The following is a 22090-nucleotide window of genomic DNA, read 5'->3' as shown; positions in this document are numbered from 1 at the left end:
AGATGTTATTGCAAATGGAATTGTTTTCATAGTTTCCATTTCACATGGTTTCATTACTAGTGTTTAGAAATGCAACTGACTTTTGTGTGTTGATCTTGTACCTGCAACTTCGCAGAATTCATATGTTATCTTTAATAGCTTTCTTGTGGATTTCATGGGATTTTCAATATATTGGCTCATGCTATCTGTGACTATTCTTTCTTTTTCCTGCCTAATTGCTCTGGCTAGAATTTCCAGTATGATGTTGAAAAACAATGGTGACAGTGGACATCTTTTTCTTGTTCCTGTTCTTTGGAGGAAAATTTTAAGTCTTTTACCATTGACTATGATGTTAGCTATGGGTTTTTCATGAATGCCTTTTTTCATGTTGAGAAAGTTTCCTTCTATTCCTGGTTTTCTGAGTATTCTTATTATGAAAGGATGTTGGCTTTTGTCAGATACCATTTCTGCATCAATTGAGATGATTATGTGGTTTTTCCTTTCATTCTATTAGTGTGGTTTATTACAATGATAGATTTTCATGTTAAACCACTCTTGCATTCCTGTCATAAATCTCACTTGTTCATGGTGTGTAATCCTTTTTATATACTGTGGGATTTGGTTTGCCAGTATTTTTTTTTACTTTTTTTAATTGAAGTTTATCATTCATATATGAACATCCATAAACAAGTATATAGTATAAGTTGTGAACTTACAAAACAAACATGCATATCATTCATCATACAGGGCTTCCATAAATTACTCCACCATAACACCTTGCATTGTTGGTGAAACAGTTATTACAAACTATGAAAGAGCATAGTCAAACATTACTATAACTAGCCAATGTCTCGGATTTGGTATATTTTCCCCAATCCACCCAGTTAATAACACCCTGTATTAGTATTATATAGCTGTTATAGTTCATGAGAGTGTGTTCTCATATTTTTTCTATTAACTACAGAACAAGCTTTTTATGTTATAGTGAGTATAACTAACAAGCTCATTCTTTTTGTTGGCTGAGATTTTGACCAGGATTTTGTTCAGGGTTTTTACATCTATACTCAAAGGAATTGGTCTGTAATTTTGTTTTCTTGTGTTGTCTTTATCTGGCTTTGTTATTAGGGTAATGCTGGCCTTATAGAATGAGTTAGGAAGTGTTTTCTCCTTTCTATTATTGGGAAGAGTTTGAGAAAGATTGGTGTTAAATCCTCTTTAAATGTTTAGTGGAATTCAGCAGTGAAGCATCTGTTGGGAGGTTTTTGGTTACTGATTCAATCTCATGCTATAGGTCTTTTGAGATTTTTCTATTTCTTCTTGAGTCAGTTTAAGTAATTTGTGTGATGCACAAAAGTTTTAAATTTTGATGATGTCTAATTTATTTTTTCTTTTGGCACTTGTGCTTTTGGTGTGATATCTAAAGAAGGCTTTTCCTAATCCAAGGTCCCAAGATTTAATCCTGTGCTTTCTTCTTAGAGTTTTATAATAGCTCGTGCAATCGGTATTGGTCCATTCTGATTTAATTTTTGTGTATTGTGTGTGAGGTAGAGGTCCAGATTCATTCTTTTGCATGTGGATATCCAGGAGTCCCAGCAACAGTTATCAAAAGGACTGTTCTTTCCCTGTTAATTTGTCTTGGCGCCCTTGTAGGCATACCCAGACATAAAGAGGCTGACCTAGGTTCCGATTATGTGACAGGGTGATTAGAAGCTGGAACTCTTAACAGTGCCTAGCCCCTAAGTGCTCAGAATGAATGCTGTGTATTGCCTGCCCCCACTAAATACCAGCTCTGCAAAAGCAAGGAGCTTTGTTTTGTTCGCTGACTAGCATTCTCTAGGTGCTCAGTTAGTATATGTTGGCATGAATGAATTAAAGTTATTTTTACACATACTGGATAAACAGGACCATTCCTATCAATTAAGATTATAAAGCACAAAAATATAAACCAGGAGGCTTTAGGAAGATTTTTTAGACAACAGTATATAAAGAGGCCATTTAATTGGAGCTAGGTCTACCCAGGGGACATTCTCAAACCTTCAGGGTCACTTTGGCATGAGCATGAACTTTTAATATCCATATGAAGAAGTGCTAGAGTACAGAGAACTCTTTTCAGTAGTGATTTAGCTAGCCATGTTGAGTTTTTCCTCTTACAGGGGATTTTCACTGGCCTTCCACCATACTTCCCTAAACTGCTTCCTAAGGTAGCGGCTAGCAATTTTACATGGTCACAATACCCAGGCTCTCTTTTTCTTGCAACTGACTACACATTACCTCAGAATGATGTTCCGTGGCAGCAACTGGTCTTGCTCTTTCATATAAGCTGTTACAACATTTAGATAGCTAGGACAAAAGTCAAGTTCAGTAATGCTCAGAAAGAAATCCTCTGTTTTTCCAGAGATACATCCTGGAAGAAAAAGTAAATTAATTTGCATGAGGTCAAAAACCAGTTTCATTCCCTGTGCCTGTCTGGTTTCAAGTATGTGTTCTCTCCATCTAGAAATACTGCCTCCCTTTGAAAGGATTAGATGAGCACATGTAAATCACCCAGTAATACAGAGCTTAACACAAAGTTTGGAAAGTAGAATGTTATGAAAGCACTCTGAAGAGTACATTTTTTCAATGTTTTGGCCTTCTTTTCTAAAATGGCAAAAATTTAGGAAAAATGGCCAAACAAAATAAGTTAATTTTATGTGCTTTTATTTTCGTTTATGGGGAGAAATAGTATTACTATTTGTGATATCATATTAGACTGACATTGGTTCTGCCCTCTTAATATAAAGCTTAAGTTTAATTTTTTTTCCAGAATAACAAAAAAATCTGTCCACATAAACTAGGGTTCTCATGAATAATTATTTCTAAGAAGATCTCTTTTTCTTTTTTTTTTGTAGCATGAGCTCATTGCGGTTCTTTTAATCTGTTTATATTACCCATTGGTATTTGATTTTTGTGTTTTTCCAGCTCAACTGAATTCCACTAAGTGGCTTACTGATTATCTTCTGCAGAAAACTGAGTGGATATATCTTCTAGCTAAATTCTTGCTGGTCCTGATTTTACTCTAGGAATTGCTGAGTTCAGGGGAGAGGAAGGTGTGCATTTTCATTCTTTTTGCTGTACTTATGTATCTGCTACTGGGAACAAAGTAAGGGAAACATGAAGAATAAGATTTTCGTGAGAACGTTTGATTCTTTTGTTTTAACCTTTATGAAGCGAGATGTCTTAGCAGGTACATTATTATTGCAGTGGATCTGAATGAGAATCTGTGGTTCCTCTGCTTTAGTTGCAGTTCTTGTCATCATTTGTCACCTGGGTATTCTCCCACTCAGTCTCTCTCCACTTGTCTGTGTGTCACCCTGTGGCTGGAGGTTGCTTCTTAAATCAGTCCTTATTTCCCTGGTCACTGTATTAGCTGGATCCCCTGCTGTTTGCGTGATCCCCTCCAGGCTCTCAGAATGAATACAAGGTCCTTCCTAACCTGTCCCAGCTTCTCTCTCTAGTCTCACCGTCCACCCCTCTCCTCTGGCCTCTGGCCTCACATAACCCCTCACATCCCAGAACATGCCATCCCTTTCTGTAAGCTGTCCCACCCTGGTATACTTTTGACCCTTTATTTGCCTGGCAGGCTTGTCATCATCCTTCAAGACCCAGCTCAGATAGCACCTCTGGGACCTCTCCTAGTGCCCGGGATATCTGTGCTCTGGGGCCTTATGGCACTCGGTTTGCAGAGTATCCTGTTGTCTCTCTTCCCTGCTGATCCATGATGTGCTTGGGACAGTTTCTTTTTCATTTTTATAATCTCAACATCCAGCTCAGGGTTTAGTACATGGAGGGCCCCCAGCATTTGTTAATAGATAGATGAGTCAATGGGAATCTGAGTTGAGATCCCCAAATAGCATTTCTACCAGATGTAACAACTAAGATTTGTGTAACTTCACCTTTTCACCCTCTAAACTCGTATGACCTTTAACAGATTTACTACCAGAGCAGGTGATACCATTCTTATTTTAGAAATTGTAGAATGAACTTAGAGTTTAAGTTACGTGGTGAAGGTTGACAACAGAGCCAGAACTGGCAAAGCTAATGCAGTGTGCTTTAAAATTTTCCCATGTGTAGTAAGCGTCATAATGATGTTTGTATGTGTTGACTTAGTTATTCGTGGTCTAAGAAAGATAAATGCAAATAAATGGTCTTTGTAGCATTTTTTATAATGACAAAAAAGTAGAAACAGCTTAAAGGTCTAACAGTAGGAAAAAAATTGATAGATTAGAGTATACCAACATAGTAGAATATTAACTACTTCTTCCAAATTGTAACTATAATTATGATTATGTAGAACTATTTGACAAGTGAATAGAAAAATATAAGCTAGACTATACTTGATGATTATAACTGATAAATATATGGTGAGACTTAGTATGGAGTTGTTACTCATGAGAAAGTCAGACTTTGTTTTTTTGATGCTTTCTTCAGTGCTCTATTGGGATCCCAACCATTGTGATCTGGAGAGTGTCTTGGGTGACTTATTTGGACCAAACAGAATATTTGAAATGTTCACTGACTGAGAATCTGGCATACATGGTCACTGTAGCAGTACGCTTTTCTCAGAGATTTAGAAGTCATTAAATTATTATTGGGTTCATTGTAGAACAGTGTTTATTTTTAATAATGTCATTATAAGACAATGTGGGAAACTCAGAGAAGTTTAAAGTTAGAGATAAGACCCAGGGCCCAGTCGTACCAAGTAAAGGTGGTTTGGTGTGTGTGTTTGTGAACAATTAGAAATAAAATCCAAGGCCACAGTCACACTAAAGCAAAGATAAACATGATTAATATTTTGTTATGTCCTTTCAGTGTTGTTGTTTTTTTTCCTGCATGTGTCAGTGTATGAGGTTCCCTTCCTCCACCATGGGATCATAATGTTGGCTTGTGCAAAGAACTTTTCTCTGGGTCTTTAGTGTGCTATCTAATACGTTTCAATCCTGGAGTTCCTAATCTTTTAAAACTGGCCCAGCCTTTCCTTTGGGTGTGGCAATGTCAAGCCCTTGTGTCTAAATGCCAGTGACAGGTGTGGGGCAAGGAGCCCGGTGCCTGCCAGCTTGAGGCGAGGGTGCCTGGCACACTTACCTGCCGCTTGCCTCTTGGACACTGACCCCCATTGCTTCAGTGTGGCAGTCTGGAAGGGAAGGTGTAAAATAAGTGTAGGGAAGAGAGCAAAGGACGTTTTTCAGTCACAGTTTGACAGAAGAGAAATGGAGAGGTCAGACACCTCACTAAAGCTACAAAGGTCTGATCTTCAATTTGAAGATGGAAAATATAGAGCAGGGAAAGGTCGAAGGCCTCTGTAGCTGTCCCCTTTTCCTGATAGGCTTCCATAATTAATTGAAGGGCATAAAGAGATTGTTCTGAGTGTCATAGCTGAGGATTCCTACAAATATACGTGTCATTGTAATGTATTTAATCACATTTCTTTGCATGATAGAAGGCGTTTCATCTTGTTTACATAAAAATGATAAGCTGTCAGATTCTATATCCCATTATTTAACTTTCCCTATCTGCCTTTAAATATAGCTTTTAAAAGCAAGGAAATTAATTAAATTTTTAAAAATTTCCTTTTTTTCGTTAGTTCCTCAAGTGAGAATGGTTCAGTGGAATGGGAACTTGAGAAGAGGGGAGATGGAGGAGGGTTGGTAAGTGGAAGGAAGGAAGCATGGTGAAGAGAAAAATGCCAAGATGTGGGTATGGGTGTTTCTCTTCCCTCGTTCCTCTTTTTTTCTACAGTAGTGCCCAGTAGTCAGCTCCTTCCCCTGCTACCCCTGAGAGCACAGCAGCCTCTGACTGCACAGTCAGCGATCTTTTCACTCCCTATCTTCCTCCCATTCGCTTCTTTAAAGTCTCTGCTGTTCTTTCAGATCCTGTGAGAACACAGTTTCCCAGTTCTTATTTTAACTCAATGTTTGCTCTGTCTTTTTTTTTAATCTCCCAGGAGGATTGACTAGCTTCTTACTGAAAACCCTGAGAGATCCCTGTTGGAGCAAGTATGATACTCCTCAGAAGCTCTTGTTTTCATGTCTGTGTTTTCCTTTACTAGATTATAAACTCCTTAAGAGCAGGAGTCATGCCCAAATCAATATTTGTTTCCTTGTCACAGTGCAGTGTCTAGCAACGTAACATGTAACATGTAGGAAATAAATGCTCCATAATCAAATACGTGAATCTGAAAAAGGAAGAAATTATTACACGTTCAGCTCCTTGTGAAGTTACGAGATGGAAATCTCCTTTTACTTCTTTCAAACACTCATTATATTAGAATAGTCCAGAAACTTTCATTAGAAGATTTGAAGATGCCTAATTCTTCCTGCCAAAGTTCTGAACCAGTTGATAGATAAGAATTGGGAGTTAGAGAGCTAAAATATCACCTTTATCTTGAGTTTTTAAGGGCTAGAGGAGTGGAGAAGGAATCCTTTCCTTAATAAAATTCCCCAGTTTACATTCTCTTCACCCCTTCACTACCTGGTCTCTCTGGGAGGATCAGCAGATCACCACAGGAGATGCCATGGGACTTCTTGAGCCAGTGCCATCCCTGTGCCAGTCCCCCTGGTCCTTTGTCGACCCCCCTCGGACTGCTGGGGCACACCGTTGAGACTGCCCCTGAAAATCTCTGAAGCGGATTAGAAGAATTCATAACTAATCTGCACCAAGGCCACACTATACCCACGGCTGAAAGGCCACTTCCTCTTCTATTTCCCATGCCAAATTCTTTCCAACTATGATGTCTACTGCAGCTTATCAGAGATTTTGCATTGGGATTAAATACATTAAGATACTCGAGTAAAAACAACCAGCCGTATCAGGATGCCCCCTAGTAGAAAAGCATAGTAAGTGAATAAGAAGATGAATTCTAAAGCCAAACCCATGGAGACCATGCTGGGTTCTGAGGGATCTTGGCCAAGTTACTCAACCTCCATGTGTCTCAGCTTACCTGTAAAATAGATAATGATAGTCCCGCCTCATAGCACTGTTATGGCTAGTAAAGAAATTAATGCCTGTAAGGAGCTTAAAACTAGTACCAGGCATATAGCTAAAATATATTCAGCACTTTAGTTCAAAACAATTATTTTTGATTATAAACCTTCTCCTCCTATGAAACTCTCAAGGAAAAATTAAAATTCAGAGATTAAGTCCCATGGCAGGACGTTAACGTTTCAGGCTCTGGTCCCGTGAGCTAACATTCAAGGAATGTAAAGTCCTCCCCATTCCTTATTTTCTTTGGTCTAATCCAGAGAAGTTCCAGATGCCAGTGTGGTGCTAGAGAACCTTCAGCAGCTGCAGATCGTGCTGTCTCTCACCAGAATGTGTGTGGTTTCTTAGCGTTGCACAAGTTATATCACGTTTCCATACTAATTCTCTCTTGAGCCTTGCTTGAGACATAATATCAGATCATCAGCCTAAGGTCCACCAGATTAGGAAAACATACCCCAGTCCCAGCCCCCAAGGCACTAATCCTAAACAAAAGGGTACCCAGTGCTTCAGTTTGCCAGCGAAAGAGGAGGAGGAGGGACAGAGAGAATCACCTTGGTTTCGGCGTCAAAATCAAGACCTTTGAACTTACTAGGGAGAAATCTGTCGGGTGGCAGGAAATGGGAAGTTGGGGAAGAGCCACCTGCGTCTACCACCTCCTCTCCCAGGAAGTGGGGCCTGAGACACCTGGGCCCTCTCCTCAGAGTTTGGAAATTTGTGGTGGTGGCAGCCCCATCGCTTGGCCTGACTTTCTGTTCCTTCCCATGTGTCCAGGTTCCCCTGTTCCCTGAGCCCTTGTTTCTGGCAGTCCTGTGCTGCGTTTAGTGGTGGACTGCTGCGGGCAGGGCCTTCCAGACCTGTGCCCAGTGTTCTTTCAGTTGCCTCTCCCTGGGGATTTGCTAGGCTTACGGCACCTACTTCGTAGGAAAGGTTTCTCCCGTTCTGGCCCATTCATTTCGGTTGGAGAATTGTTTTCACTCTTGCTGGTGCTGGAAGCTTGTGTGTCCTTGGGGGCGACATGGGGATGTCCTTTGGCTTTGTGCCACTCGTTGCATTTCTCCAGTTTTTGAGCGTTTGTTGTCTTTTCCTGCAGTGGTGGGCTGTGCCTCTTATTCTTCCTCTCTTCCTCTAAAAGGAGTGCACTTGAATTTTTCCAGCTGTTCCGTCAGCTTCTTTCGTCGGTCTGTTTCTTCCTCCAACACGTGTAGACTAACACTTACACTCTTTGTTGGAATTAACGCATTCCTTTCCTTTCTATTTTCTTTACTTTCTGTTCTAGATTTTTTCCCCTAACATGCTCCTATTGATGTTTCCCCATGAGTTCTTGCATAAAATACATAAAATCAGTATGTTCTAGGTCTGCTGAAAACATCTATTGTTCAAACACATCTTCTTTCTCTTCCTTGTGCTGGATAATTCTCCACAGCCTGGGCTCAGACTGCCTTGTCCTGTTGGGTTCCTCTTTACTGTGTTTTCTCTTTGCAGTGCCTTCACTTAGACTGAGTCCTTATAACATACATTTCTGAACTGTGTTCCTTCAGGGCACAGGCAATAAATATCTCTTCCTAATAATGCTTGGAGCATACTAAATTGATCTTCCTGGTTCCCCCTCTCCCATCCTGCCCAAATTTTATATAAATAAGCCTTGCTTTCTGAGTCTTGGAAGGTACAGATTCTCAACTGCCCCTCTATGAATTCTATTCCTGGTTTTACAAGTGTGCACTTCATGTTCCTAGAACTGGCTTCCGGATCCTTTTAGGGGAGCAATTCCAGTCCACTGAGATCTTGCCTAGCTCCCTTTATTAGTAAGCATTCTTTTTATGCTCCAGTCAACACAAAGATGCATCTTCCCCTGTTTGTAAAACTCTCTCAACTAGATCCCAGTGTATCTCCATCTCTCTTCTCTATGACTGTTTTCTCTGGCCTTCAGGGTCTCCTTTTCTATTTCATCTCCAGTTATTCCCCAAGGTGACACCCTGTCTCTGAACGGGAGCCCTTTTCTTCCTCCTGCTTCACCAGGCTGCTTTCCTTTTGTTGGTGTTGTTCTTTACCTGATAGGAAGACTGAAATGTGCTTCTCTCACTTCTAGCACCTCTTTGATTCTCTGAGTGAACCTGGTTGTTCCAAGGACAAGCCTTCAGAGTTGACTTCTTTGGGTGTGCAGTAATCTTCTCGAATTGTTTCTCTGACTCAGCCCAAGATAAGAGCTTATCTTCTTTATAAGGACACCCTCATGTTGCTTCTTAATTTTCTAATCTTCCATCTTTCTGTGGATAGATTGTTTTGGATCTTGACTATTTAAAGCCATGGTTAGCGCTCATGTGATATATTAATTTAGAATCCGTGCATTGGTGAGTAACTTTTGAGTCTGCGGACCAACCAAGTGAATTTAAGCTAAACTCTTAATAGTTTCATTTCTTAGCCATGGAAAAAAAAGGAATAGAATTTGGAGCTGCCTATCTACACTACCTCCTTGGACTTGGCCCCAACAATTTCTTTAAGACTCAACTGAAAAAGCAGCAGGTAGTGTTCTAGAAGTGCTTTCTCATCCTGGCATTGCTGTGCCTACTTAAGTAAAAGCTTAAGTTCAAGGTCAAACTACCACAGCTTGCCTCATAAAGCCTGAACCTTTGTCAAGCTCTGCGCCCTGGCTCAAGGCTTGGGCCAGGCCTTTGGACCCACTTGCCATTTGCTTACGGCCCAGCATCATCCAACAGTATAAAAATAGCTGCCTGCCTTTGGACAGAGCTACCCCATGCTGCATGACCTCCCAAGGTGAGAATCCCACATGGCTGACCTCAACTGCCAGCCCAGTTTGTAGCAGTTAAAAGCCAGCTACCCAAGTGTAAAAACCAGGCTGTCATACAACTGACTACTGACACTTCATTCCATCAAAAATCTCAATTTCTAAGTGTTACTTTATTTCCCAGATTACTTTTTATTTATCTTTCAGGGCTTCTGGCACAAATTTTGCTTGGTGTAGAGTGTGTGTGCGTGCTGTAAATACTTTCTCTCTCCTTGGATTCTGAGTCTATTGTGAAATAATACCCTCCCCCCAAGAAAAAAACAAACAAACCTGAAGTATTTAAGGGAAAAAAAACAAAACAAAACACCTTTCCTTGGAAAACAAAGGAGTGGGGAAGAGGAATTGGAATTTCCCTCTAAGAACTTTCATGTGATGCTACCCACAAGCATATAAATAATTTTGCTTGTGGGATTTTGCTGAGTAAATACATTAATAGTGAATGAACAAATAAAAATAATAGTGTTCCCCTTTAAGGGCCTGCTCTATGCCAGGTGGTTTGCATACATTTCTCATTTAATGCTAATATCAGCGTGAATTCATTTATTCCATTTTCTAGAAGAGGATGCTGCATTTTGGAGAGGTTAGGGAATGTCCCCAGGGTTTTATCATGATTTTCTCTCTCTTTTTTTTTTTTTTTTTTTTTGAGGCACTGGGTCTAGAGATTGAATCCAGGACCTCATATATGGGAAGCTGGTGCTCAACCACTGAGCCAACTCAGTTCCCCTGAGTTGGTTTTTTTGTTTGTTTGCTTGTTGTTGTTTTCAGGCATCACCGGAACTGAACCCCGGACCTCCCAGGTGGGAAACAGGTGCTCAACCGCTTGAGCCACATCAGCTGCATCATGATTCTCTGTTGAATGCAAAGCCACTTGGCTACACTGCCTTTTCTTAAAAGATGCAGATAAGGAAAAATGCCACGTGTATGCATTAACCCCTTTTTCCTTAAAACAAAGCATAAAAACCTCATTTCAACCAGAGCCTAGGTTTTTGCAGTTGATTTAGTGAATGAATTTGGCAGCTTTTTCAGTGACTTAAAGATGTAAGGAATAAGAAGGGTGTAGTGGTAGTGGATGTTGGTTCACAGTTGCTGTTTGATGTCAGGGTAAAACAACACATCTGTTTTGCAGGAAACACTGAGTTAAGACTTTGGTTATAGAGCGTGAGTGTGTGTGGAGGGGGCCAAGAAAGCACTCATTATATATAATATCATTGACTGTATAGAATGTACATCGTGCTGGATGCGTGGCCATTGGGATGGTTGCACAGCTTATACGAAACTCAAGTTCCTGCCAATGACACACACGTTGGCATAAGAGATTTGCTTACATAAGGATCTCTAAAATTTACCATTGAAAAGTGTAAAAGGGGTGCAAAATTCTTAGAAAAATAGAATCCAAGATTGGTTTTTATCTAAGTCATTTTTTTATGTTTCAGAAGTTATGTTCGTTAAATGAAAAGTTTTCATGTGTGGTCATTACTGGGAACGGCATAATTGACACAAGTCGCTGTTCCATTCTGTCTGGATCAGTGCCTTACATGACAGACTTCTTGTTTACATTTGTTAGGGTATGGTTTACTCTTGTTAGTGCAAGTCATCTAAAGTGCCTGAGCACTTTAAGCGTATCATTTTCTTTCCAGTTTAATTGCACATTAACTGTGCAATTGGCCCAGTGCACAAATGAGGGATGAAGATTCTTTGTCTTGCATCCAGTTTCCTAAACTTACATCTCTTTACCACAAAGCTGTGGAAACACACACCATGCCAAAAGGGGTTAACCTTTCTGTTTTCTTGACTGTTATTACCTCTTGGTATGGTTATCTAAAATGTTTCTCATGAAATTTTAGGCCTTTGGATAGCTAGGAGGAATAGACTTGGTGTATTCTGATTTGGTAAAAGTACTGACAAGTTAAAAGACTTGCTATTTATTTATTTTTGCCAGTAATTAACCCGGGCACCTATGATAAGTCATTTAACCTCTTCCAAGTCACATTTTACCCACCTATTTCACATGGAAACAACCAAGGAGTTATTTGTATGGTGTTACTTTTTCTTTCATCTATAAATTTTATGGGATAATTAGTTCAAGGAATGTGGAAAGTTTCAGAGGTAGAGAATTGGTCTTTTTGTTTGTTTTTCCTTTATAATCCACCCAGGCACACTGATAGATGAGGGGATGTCCAGCTACTGTCATAACGCGTGCTCAGTTGGTCTCCTTGAGGGGCAACTTGTAATCCCATTGTGTGTGGCTGTTCCAAGTGGCTCATATTTTGGTTAGAGTTTATTTTTTTTAAGTCAAGATTGCAGCAGCAAGTGTTATTCCTTTGAAAAACACATGAGCTATTAATTTTCTCATTTAGAAAAATTAGCGTACTGAAACAAAGGCAGTTTGGAGGTGCTAGAACTCCCCCTTGTGGGATTCTGAAATACTTTCTTCAGCAAATGAAACACTAGTGCTTTATTTTTGTTATGCTTCCAGATAGTAGAATCTTATTGAAAATTATAAATTATAAATTTCATCCACCCAGAGTTACAAAATATTAGGCTCTAAATTACATCAAATCATGGAGCAAATAGAAGTTTTAATCTCCTCAAAACCATAATTTTGAACTTTGAATGTTATACGAATATTTGAAGAAATAGTTTAAGGAAGAGAATTGCCTTGTCAGGTTAACACCTATAGTTAAATTGTTGTAGATTTTTAAAAAAAATCTTAATTATAAATGGATACTTTGAAAGTATGCCTGTGGGTTCTTTTCTTTAAACTTTCAAAAGAAAGTTTCAGATTAGAAGCATACACAGAATGTCAGGTTTTGATATTTTTTATAGCTGCTGGGTTTTTTTTATTGCTCTTTTCCAAGCATGGCCAACTCCATAGCTTATGTGGCCATGTTCACACTTCCATTCCTTCACCTCTATGTTGAGTGCCCATTAAGTGAGGGGCATGTGGTCAACTAGACAAAGTGTTTACATCTACCATGGGAGAAAAAGTTGCTACGTATATAATTAGGAGTGTTACAGAAGGTCAAGTAAAGGATGCTCTCGGGATAAGTCATTGGTCTGCTCTCCCAGCTGTGGTGTAAGAAAGCCCTCTCTGGGAGTGATAGGTAAGCTGGGGCATGGAGGGTGATTAGATTCAGCTAGGTGAAGGAGTGAGGAGAGGGGGCGGGGGGTAGGGGAGAGGCTTCAGGGCAGAGGAACAGCACATTGAAAGGTCCAAAGCAAAACAGAACTGAAAGTAGACTAGTGAGGCTGGAGCATAAACCAGGAAGAGATGGCAGGTGCCTGGCTTTGTAGCTATTGTAAATGATTTGAGACTTTTGCCAAGGGCTATGGGAACCTTTTGAAGTGTTTTAAGCCGTTAGTGACATGACCACATTTGCGTATTTGTAAACTCCCTGCTCATGCTGTGTGAAGAACGGGGTGCAGTGGGCTGAGGCACTAGGAGGAAGTTATTGCACCAGTTCCTTTTTTATTTGTTTTTTGTTGTTGTCGTTTGGTTTGGTTTGTTTGTTTTGTTTGCATGAACTAAGGGGCAGGGATCCAGAAACTTTCTCAGTAAGGACTGGAAAGTATTTTTGGCTGTGTGAGCCATATATACAGTCTCTTGCAACTACTCAGTTTGGTTATATTACAAAAGCAGTCATAGGTAGTGCATGAAGGAATTGAGTATGACTGTATTCCAATAAAACTTTATTTATAAAAATAGGTAGCAGCCTGGGCTTTGGCCCTGGCTGTGGTTTGTTGACCTCCAAACTCCTCTAGGGTATTAGAAATGAAGAGAAGTGAATGGGTTTAAGAGCATTTAGGAGGCACATTCAGTATGACTTGATTATGGTCTTGTTTGAGAAGGAAAAGTGAGTTCCAGGTTTCTGGCTTAAACAACTGTATGGATATGAGTGACCTTTCCTAAGATGAGGCACACAGCAAAGATAGCTGGTTTGGAGCATGTGAGGATTCAGGTGTATGTCCAGTTGTCTGTTAGACATACGGCAGGTCTGCAGAGAGGTCTGAGCTGGATATGTAACAGTAGGAGACTCAGGATAGTCAAAGAGCTCCCTGGGAGAGTGGGGAAAGAGGGCACAAATAGACTAAAGAAACTCTAGATTCTGATGGTTAGATGAGGAAAAACTAGCAAAGGTGGACCCAGAGGAAGGAGGAAAAACAAGAGGAGGAGGAACGATTAAGCAAAATGAAAAGTTTCTGCTGGATCGGGCCCCATAAACATTTGTAACTTTGGTTAAAGCAATTTTAGAGAACAGTAGGCTCTTTTTGTTTGTCTTTGGTGGCATTTGTGCACAGAAAAGACTTAAAAATCTGGTCCTTTCTTTAAAAAATTTTTTTTAAAGATTTATTTATTCCACCACCCCCCCCAGTTGTCTGCTCTCTGGGTCCATTCACTGTCTGTTCTTCTGTGACCACTTCTATCCTTATCAGTGGCACCAGGAATCTGTGTCTCTTTTTGTTGTGTCATCTTGTGTCAGCTCTCCATGTGTGCAGCACCATTCCTTGGGCAGGCTGCACTTTCTTTCGCGCTGGGCAGCTCTCCTTACAGGGCGCACTGCTTGCGGGTGGGGCTCCCCTACATGAGGGACACCTCTACGTGGCACAGCACTCCTTGCGCGCATCAGCACTGCGCATGGGCCAGCAAAAAGTGTGCAGTTGAGTGCCATTTTAGTACACTTGCTGTGTTGTGCAAAGGTATCTGGTTCCAAAATATGTTCACCACTCCAGAAGAAAACTGCATACTCATTAAACAGTCTGTCAGCAATCCTCCCTCGTCACAGCCTTTGGGGACCACTAATCTGCTGTGTCTGGATTTACCTATTCTGGAAATTCCATAGAAATCATACAGTGTGTGAGCAATAATTTTTTAAAAGAGCCCTAGATCAATGTTTGGCCCATTTCCAAGCTTCGTTAAATGCCTTAAATATTTTAAGTACATTTTAAAATGTATTATATTTTATTCCTTTTCGGTACTTTAATTGCCTAATGGCAATTGAAGTAGTTAAAAATGATCTTGTACTTAGATATTTCTTATAAATCTAACAAATTAAGCATAATTGTGCTGATTCTACTTTATCAACCTTCCTGTGTTCATAGATGTTTACCCAATAGTTTCATCAGGCTGGGCTGTGGGATACCTTCTTACCTTGCTGAAGTTCTTGATTTTCTCACTGGCTGCCAGGCTGAGCACCTTCTTAGGATCACTTTCCCAGTGCCTTCAATCTTTTTTTTTTTTTTAAGATTTTAAAATTTATTCTCCTCCTCTTTGTGCTCACTGTCTGCTCTCTGTGTCTGTTCATTGTGCACTCTCTATGTCTTCTCGTCTTCTCTTTAGGCAGTACTGGGAACCAAACCCGGGACTTCCCATGTGGGGGAGAGAGACAATCACTTGAGCACCTCTGCTCCCTGCTTTGTTGTGTCTGTCATTGTGTTTCCTCTTTGGTCTCCTCATTGCATCATCTTGTTGCGCCAGCTCACTATGCCAGCCCATCCGGTCAGCTTGCTGTCTTGCTCGTCTAATCGAGGAGGCATCAGGAACCAAACTCGGGACCACCCATGTGGTACACGGGCACCCAAATGCTTGAGCCACATCAGGCCTTCAATCTTAAAGAAAGAGGCATCTCCTAGCCTGGCCCTTTGGAGTCAGTGCTGTGTGACCTAATTTTTGTGTGTTTTCACACATCTGCAATCCCCGTTGTCCCACCCAAAGGCTGAATCACTTGATTGAATTTTGTTTTTGTCTTGAAGGTATGGCAATATCATCCCATGTGATTAAGATGTTTGAACCTGACGAAACCCTGCAAATATTTCATAAACTCTGTCTCTTACATCCTTGGTTACTCCAGATATTAAAAATGATACCCAGTTGAACTTTGACATCTCAAATGGCTTTGTCTGACTTGGGGCGGGGCGGACATAGCCTCTAAGCTCATTAATTGGTTGTTCCTGGTCCAGTCTGCTTTAAAATAAAAGTAGGTTTTTGTGTTTAAACAAAATGTTCAACAGGTGTAAGACATGCCAAACTACAGTGTTTTTTGTGTTTAGAACATTTTCGCCTGCTGATGGCCATAACAGGAATATTCATGTTGCTGAAAAAGAGCTTATGATTTTCATTAGACTCTTAGTTCAGAGAAGTACAGATTTTTGTCTCTTTTGTTCACTCTTGTATTTCCAATAAATAGAATAATGCCAGTATTTATTAGATACTCAGATATTTGTTCAGTGCATAAATAAAAGAATGAATAAATGAGTTTCTGAAAAAATGATAGTTTGTTTACTATTAAATACAAGATTAAGCCTTTTGTGTCCCTTTTAAGTTCTTTTTTTTTCTCTTCTTTTAGGCAGGAACCACTAATACTAGCCTCTTGCAGGTGCAACTGGAATGCAGTTTACATAATAAAGTGTGTCAGCAATTGAAGGTAAAATACTGTAATGCTTTCTCCTTGCCTGCCTTGCTGTGCCTCTTTGCTTAAAAACAAAAAGAAAACAGAACATTCTGTTCTCAGAAATACACATGCCCTCACCTTAAGTACTTTCTCTAAAATTTGAAACTACAAAGTTAAAAGGAGGATTTTTTTTTTTTCTTTTTCCTTTTTTTTCCCTCCTCCTTTGGATCTCAGAGTTGTTATCTGGAATCTGAAGATGTTTTACGGCTACAAATGAGCATAATTGTAACAATGGTAAACTCCTCAAAAGAATTTGAAGAGAGCACACAAGATTTGTTAGATCATTTCTCTGTTGTTTACGTAGCTACAGATAAATCTGAGGCCTCAGGTAAGGTGGACTTTTGAAAATTTGATTATGTTTATGTTAACCCATGTCATCATTCTGTTGCATTTACTTGCAGATAGTAGTATCATAGCAAACAAGACAAAAAAACTTTGCTTTTATTATTAAAAGATTGTGATGGTAACTGTTTCTCAATCTACAACTGGTTATGATTTTGGGGGGAAGTAAATAGCAGCTGTAAAATATTCTGAGCTTACTGTGGAATAATTTTTCTTGCCTTTTTGGACAGAGTGAAAAATTAGAAGGACATGCCATTTAATATAAATATCCACAAATTATTTGAAATCTGTGTCCCTTGTTCCAATTTTACTGATTTGAACAAGTTCATTTGACCAAATCATCCTGTTTTCTGTTTTTAGTAGTCATTTAGATATTGGTTGCTCCTGGATGCCTGACAAGATGTGAATTTTAGTGTTCATTTCTAGAAATTTTATCTTGAGTGCACACTCTGCTTGACAAAAATAACCTAGTATATTGGTTTAACTTTCTAAGAACTTTTATGGGAAATATATTATATGAGCCATGAAATTTATATCATGTAGGTTTTGCTGTTATTCATTGATCATACAGACTCTTCTGTGATGTAAATATGTGTGTGAGATATGTGATTATATATACAGATACAGATACAGAGAAAGAAATGGTGCCAAACAATAGTTTTTATACTGGCAGTGTTATTTGTTGGTCAAGCTTGGTTTACTTTCTAATCCTCACAATTGGCTGTAGAAGTGATAGATCAGCAGAAGAGCTTTCCTGTCCTCAGATTTATATTTTTTTGATGATTTCCATAATGGTCAAGAGAACAGTAATGGAAGGAAGACTTTGCTGTAGGGAATTTTTTTTTTTTTTTTTTTGGTGAGGGTCAAAACAGAACGTGTGTTTTGAGACCCCAGGGTTCTTTTCTTCTCAAATGTGGTTGTCTGCATAAGGAGTTAAGGGACTCTCTAGCCAACAGGAAAGCATCGCTTTATTTGAAGAGGTCCAGTTGGTTACTTTTATCTGGAGGAATGGTAGGACATCCATAAAGTTATCATTTCTCTCCTGATAGTTCTTTATCATTTAGATGGCTGATGTTGAGAGGTAGGTCTTTTTGTAAGTAAACTTTTTCTTGTGACTTAAAAGAATACAAAATAAAAAGCAGCTTCTAGTTTCAATTTTGGTGTTGAAAAATGAGTTACATTTTTAATAGAAATGTTAATGTGATGTTTTAATTACTGCATTAAGCTGTGAGAAGAAAATGGCTCTTTGTTTTAATCTTACTGCTCTGGTTCTTTTTGGACAGATGATTCTACAGTAAATATATATATATTACATTCAGGAAACAACCTCATATGGATACAGGTAATTATAAATGCCCACGTAAAGAACATTTTGAAATTGCAAGGGTTCATTTAATTGCAGAACATGAATGTTTTTCAGAAACACCTGTTTCCATTCCCTTTTGCTTTAATTTAAAGTCACTTTCCCTTGCTTGACCCCATGTTTTTGTGAAGTTTGTTAGCACCCCTTGATGCTGTTATAGACACATCTGCTGAACAGTTGCTGTATGTGTTGGCGTGTGCTACTTGGCTCTTTTGGCAGTTGATCAAAACTGGGCCATATATTCTGACAGCTGAAACTACTAATGTGTAACCTTTCTTGTTGTAGGATGTGCATCATTTTTCACAGAAAGATGCTCTGTCTCTGCAGTTTGAACCAGTACTGCTACCTACTTCTGCAACAAACTTTACAAAAATTGCCTCTTTTACTTGCAAAGGTACAGATTTTAAAAATATTTGAAATTGTCTTTTTATTTTTATTACCTAGTTATGATGGCCATTCTTTCTGTAAAATGAGATATAATGACAGATTAAGCGTGGTTTAAAGAAAATACATGGGTTTCGTTTCAGTACCACAGCCTTAGTAGTTCTAAGAGGCGGTGTGGTGTAAAAGCAGTGTTGATGCCACTCTTACTCTGCTGCCTATGAGGATTTTGAGCTTAAAGCTGAACTCAGTTGGTAATTTGAAAGGCTTGAGTAAGATGAGGTGCTGCTTGTACTGATAACAACCATATACTGCCCTAGGTTTGTTTCTTTGTGTAGATTGTGATGCAGGATGTCTAGTGAATATAACCCAACCCAATCTTTCATTCTCATCATAAAAAAAAGTTTCTTATGGTTAAAGAAATGCAAATGGGCTTTAAACATATAGAAACATGCCCAGCCTTACTTATATTTAAAGAACTGTAGCAAAAAGTGAGAGACAGATTTTTACTTGGATTGATGAATAGCAAAAAAGTTACTAATATTCTGGGTTGGTAACATGTAGGGAAAAGAACATGTATTTTTGACAGGAGTATACACTGATGTAGGCTTTTTTGGTAGGGAAAATTAGAAATCTATGAAAATTTAAAATGCTCATATGTGGTCTTTGATCCTTAACTCTAATAATATGAATTTATTCTACAGAAATACCCCTGCATGCATTCAAAGATATACCCACAAAATTGTGCATTGTTTGTGATAGTAGAACAGCTAAGCATCCATTGATAAGTGATTAAATTGTCGTTCATCCACAGGAGAGTATACTCGGCAGCTATTAAAAAGCATACACAGGCATGTAATGCAAGCTGTGTGTGTACATTTAGTTTTTTCTTTTATAAGAAAGAGTATCTATGTGCTTCCGTCTGCATAGAACTCCTGGAGAGGTGCTCAAAAAACTGCCAGCAGTTGTTTCCTTTGTCTAAGATAATCAGGAAACTCGATGTCAGATAGAGTTTATTTTTAAATTGCTTTTGTTAGTGTTTGAATTTTTATTTTGCACCGTATTTATAGCTTTAAAAAAAAAGATTTAAGTGTTAGCATCACAGTTAAGAATGCAATACCAGTGATTTAATATTAACCTACATCTAGCATAGCTTTAGAGTGTTGTTTTGGTAAATCAGCACTGTTTTGAAATACATTCCCACTTTTTACTGTTGAGCTCCTTTTTACTGTTTTATTCTTTTCTTACTCATGCCTCCACATGCTCCTCTCCACCCAACCCAGTTGAGCAGCCTCATTTTTCACTTTTGTCATCTCTGGCAGATGTAAGGAATTTCTTCTTTCTTAGGGTGAAGACAGATCTTTGTAAAAGAAAAGACACGAAGTATTGACTCTAACCACCCACCCTCCCCCAAGAGAAGAAAGGAGAGGTTTGGTTAAAAAAAAAGTAGGCAGCAGTTTCCATATAATTGGCAACAAACTTGTGAAAAGGAAAGAAAGATTGGAGCTTTTGAAAGAGATTTACTACTATTTCTATCTGATTCATCATTTTTAATGGAGTGAAAATGGAGACAGAAAAGTGAAGCAATCAAAAAGTTGTAAATAATGTTATTTTTGTTTAGACTTAAAGAAAAGGCATTTATGTTTCACATTTATTTCTTTCCACCTCAAAACAGCTACATCATGTGGCAGTGGACTTATTTATACAGAAGATGTGAAGAAAACCAAAAACACGCCAACACTAAAAGCATGCCTCTCCATTCCTGTGGTTCAAGGGTAGGTTACTTCTATTTTTCCGAAAGTCATATGATTTTTCTTTCTTCAGAGATGATTTAAAATATGGCTCATATGACTGCTTGATTCTGTTTCTTTCTGGACCATCTCCCTTATCCGTTAGCTTTGATAACAGTCCCTGAGAAAGGGGTATTGGTGGAACGGGGAAGAGGAAGCCGATTAATTCAGTTTGTGAGGCGGGTTTTGCCAGTCAGCCAAGCGAGGCAGCCGGGCATTGTAGAGGAAATGCTTCCTTGGTGTGTCTGCGTTGCGTCTGGCTCCTGGCCTTGCCCAGGTGGCTTCCGTGGGCCGCCCTTGTTGTGGCCCATTTGCTTCCCTCTGGCCCTCAGCTGTTCCACATGTGAGCAGGAGGGCTGAAGGAGGTGATCCCGAAGGACACTTCCAACGGGCGGGTTCTGTGGGCTCCACCGCCCTTCCTTCTCTTGTTGGTGAGAGTGCTGACAGCGCCATGCACCGGGGCTCACAGCGTGCATCTCCTCTGTCCACAGGTATTTTAGAATGGACTCCTCCACAACCCAGTTTCACATAGAGACTCACAAGAACACATCGGGAGTTTGGTCAATATGGTATCTCAATCATTTTGACCATAGTATTGTGTTAAACAATGTGTTTGTTTCCAAGGAGACCAAGCACATTTTAAAGGTACATCGGTATTGTTCTCCATGTTATAGCCTGTTTTAAGCTTTGTTGTAAGGGTCAGATGCTATGAAATTAAGAATTTTTAAAAATCAGTCTTTTATGCTTGTGAAGCAAGTAGTTTTAACATTTTCAGCATTACTTAGGAGCTCTTTTCTTTTTATTAGTTCAAGGAGCTCAAAGGGATCAGGATATATCCTTTAAGAATATCTGTTGTTACTATTATTCTAAAATATTTTAGTATATAATTTCTATCAAAAGGATTGTATTTAGTAAAATTAAACCTGGCTCATGAAAAACTAGTCGTTTTTTGCAAAGTACCACCTATAAAAATTTCCAGTTTATTTTCGTAGAATTTAAAAACAGTAGCATATTAAACAGAATTTAAAAACAGTAGCATATTGATTAGAAACTTGTTGTTCCTTAAAAAAAAAACATTTCAATCCTTGACCTGAAAATAATGGAGTAAAATTACTTTTTTCTAAAGAACTTATTCTACTCTAAAGAACTTTAACATCATACTTTAGAATGAGTGTCATCATAACTAGTGTTAGGGAAAGTAATTTTTCTTGCTTCTTTTCTTTTTAGATTCTGAATTTCACTGGCCCTTTATTTCTACCTCCAGGCTGTTGGAATATATTTTCTTTGAAACTTGGTGTTAAAGACATTGCCATAAATATATTCACCAATGTATTTTTGACTACAAACATAGGTGCCATTTTTGCAATACCTCTACAGATTTACTCGGCACCACCCAAGGTATTGTTTTCAACACTATATGTGTAATTTTCTTAACTAATGTTTCTTTAATGACTAACCTTATGGTGTTTGCGTTTTATTAACTGGGTTAAGCTCATATTCTTCAAGGGTGTTTAAGAAATTAAAGAGTTTACCAGACCAATCTTAGATGATAAATTGTTTAGATGCCATCTTCCATATTTGGAAGGATTTTATATTTTTCATAAAGTAATTTGAGTTTCTTGACTCAAATAGCACATTACAAGTAGATTAATAAGTCTCATTTTCATTTATTTGCAAAATTTGTAAAGCAGGGAATATGTGCTACTGTAAAAAACTAGGTTGAGCTTTTAATACTTGCCATGACTTCAAATAAATTAGATTGTTAAATGCTTTATTTAGACCTCTGAGTGCCTCTCAGTTGCTCATATTTGAATTTCCTTCACGGGCCAAATCTAAAGCTTAAAAGGATTCACAGTTAAGAAAATACTTTCAAAGACCTGGGGCAAATAGTATTTAGCTTAGATCTTATCTTAAACACGTCTCATTTTTTTCTTACTGTTTATTTATTTTCATTTAGTTGTTATTA

General features: G+C 38.7%; 1 protein-coding gene across 2 annotated transcripts in view; it reads left to right on the top strand.

The window, feature by feature from the left end:
* Positions 1-22090, top strand: part of TMEM131L (transmembrane 131 like) — a 163258-nt gene that overhangs the window by 91039 nt on the left and 50129 nt on the right. For both annotated transcript variants that reach the window (XM_004471448.4, XM_058280406.2), the window contains exons 8-14: positions 16144-16221; positions 16423-16576; positions 17874-17932; positions 18239-18347; positions 20010-20109; positions 20616-20769; positions 21352-21522. In XM_004471448.4, the coding sequence (XP_004471505.2) occupies positions 16144-16221; positions 16423-16576; positions 17874-17932; positions 18239-18347; positions 20010-20109; positions 20616-20769; positions 21352-21522 (825 nt within the window). The remainder of the gene's footprint in view (positions 1-16143; positions 16222-16422; positions 16577-17873; positions 17933-18238; positions 18348-20009; positions 20110-20615; positions 20770-21351; positions 21523-22090) is intronic.

This window comes from Dasypus novemcinctus, chromosome 1 (assembly GCF_030445035.2).
Source record: "Dasypus novemcinctus isolate mDasNov1 chromosome 1, mDasNov1.1.hap2, whole genome shotgun sequence".
Lineage (NCBI taxonomy): Eukaryota > Metazoa > Chordata > Mammalia > Cingulata > Dasypodidae > Dasypus > Dasypus novemcinctus.
This window is presented reverse-complemented; position numbering and strand designations above follow the sequence as displayed.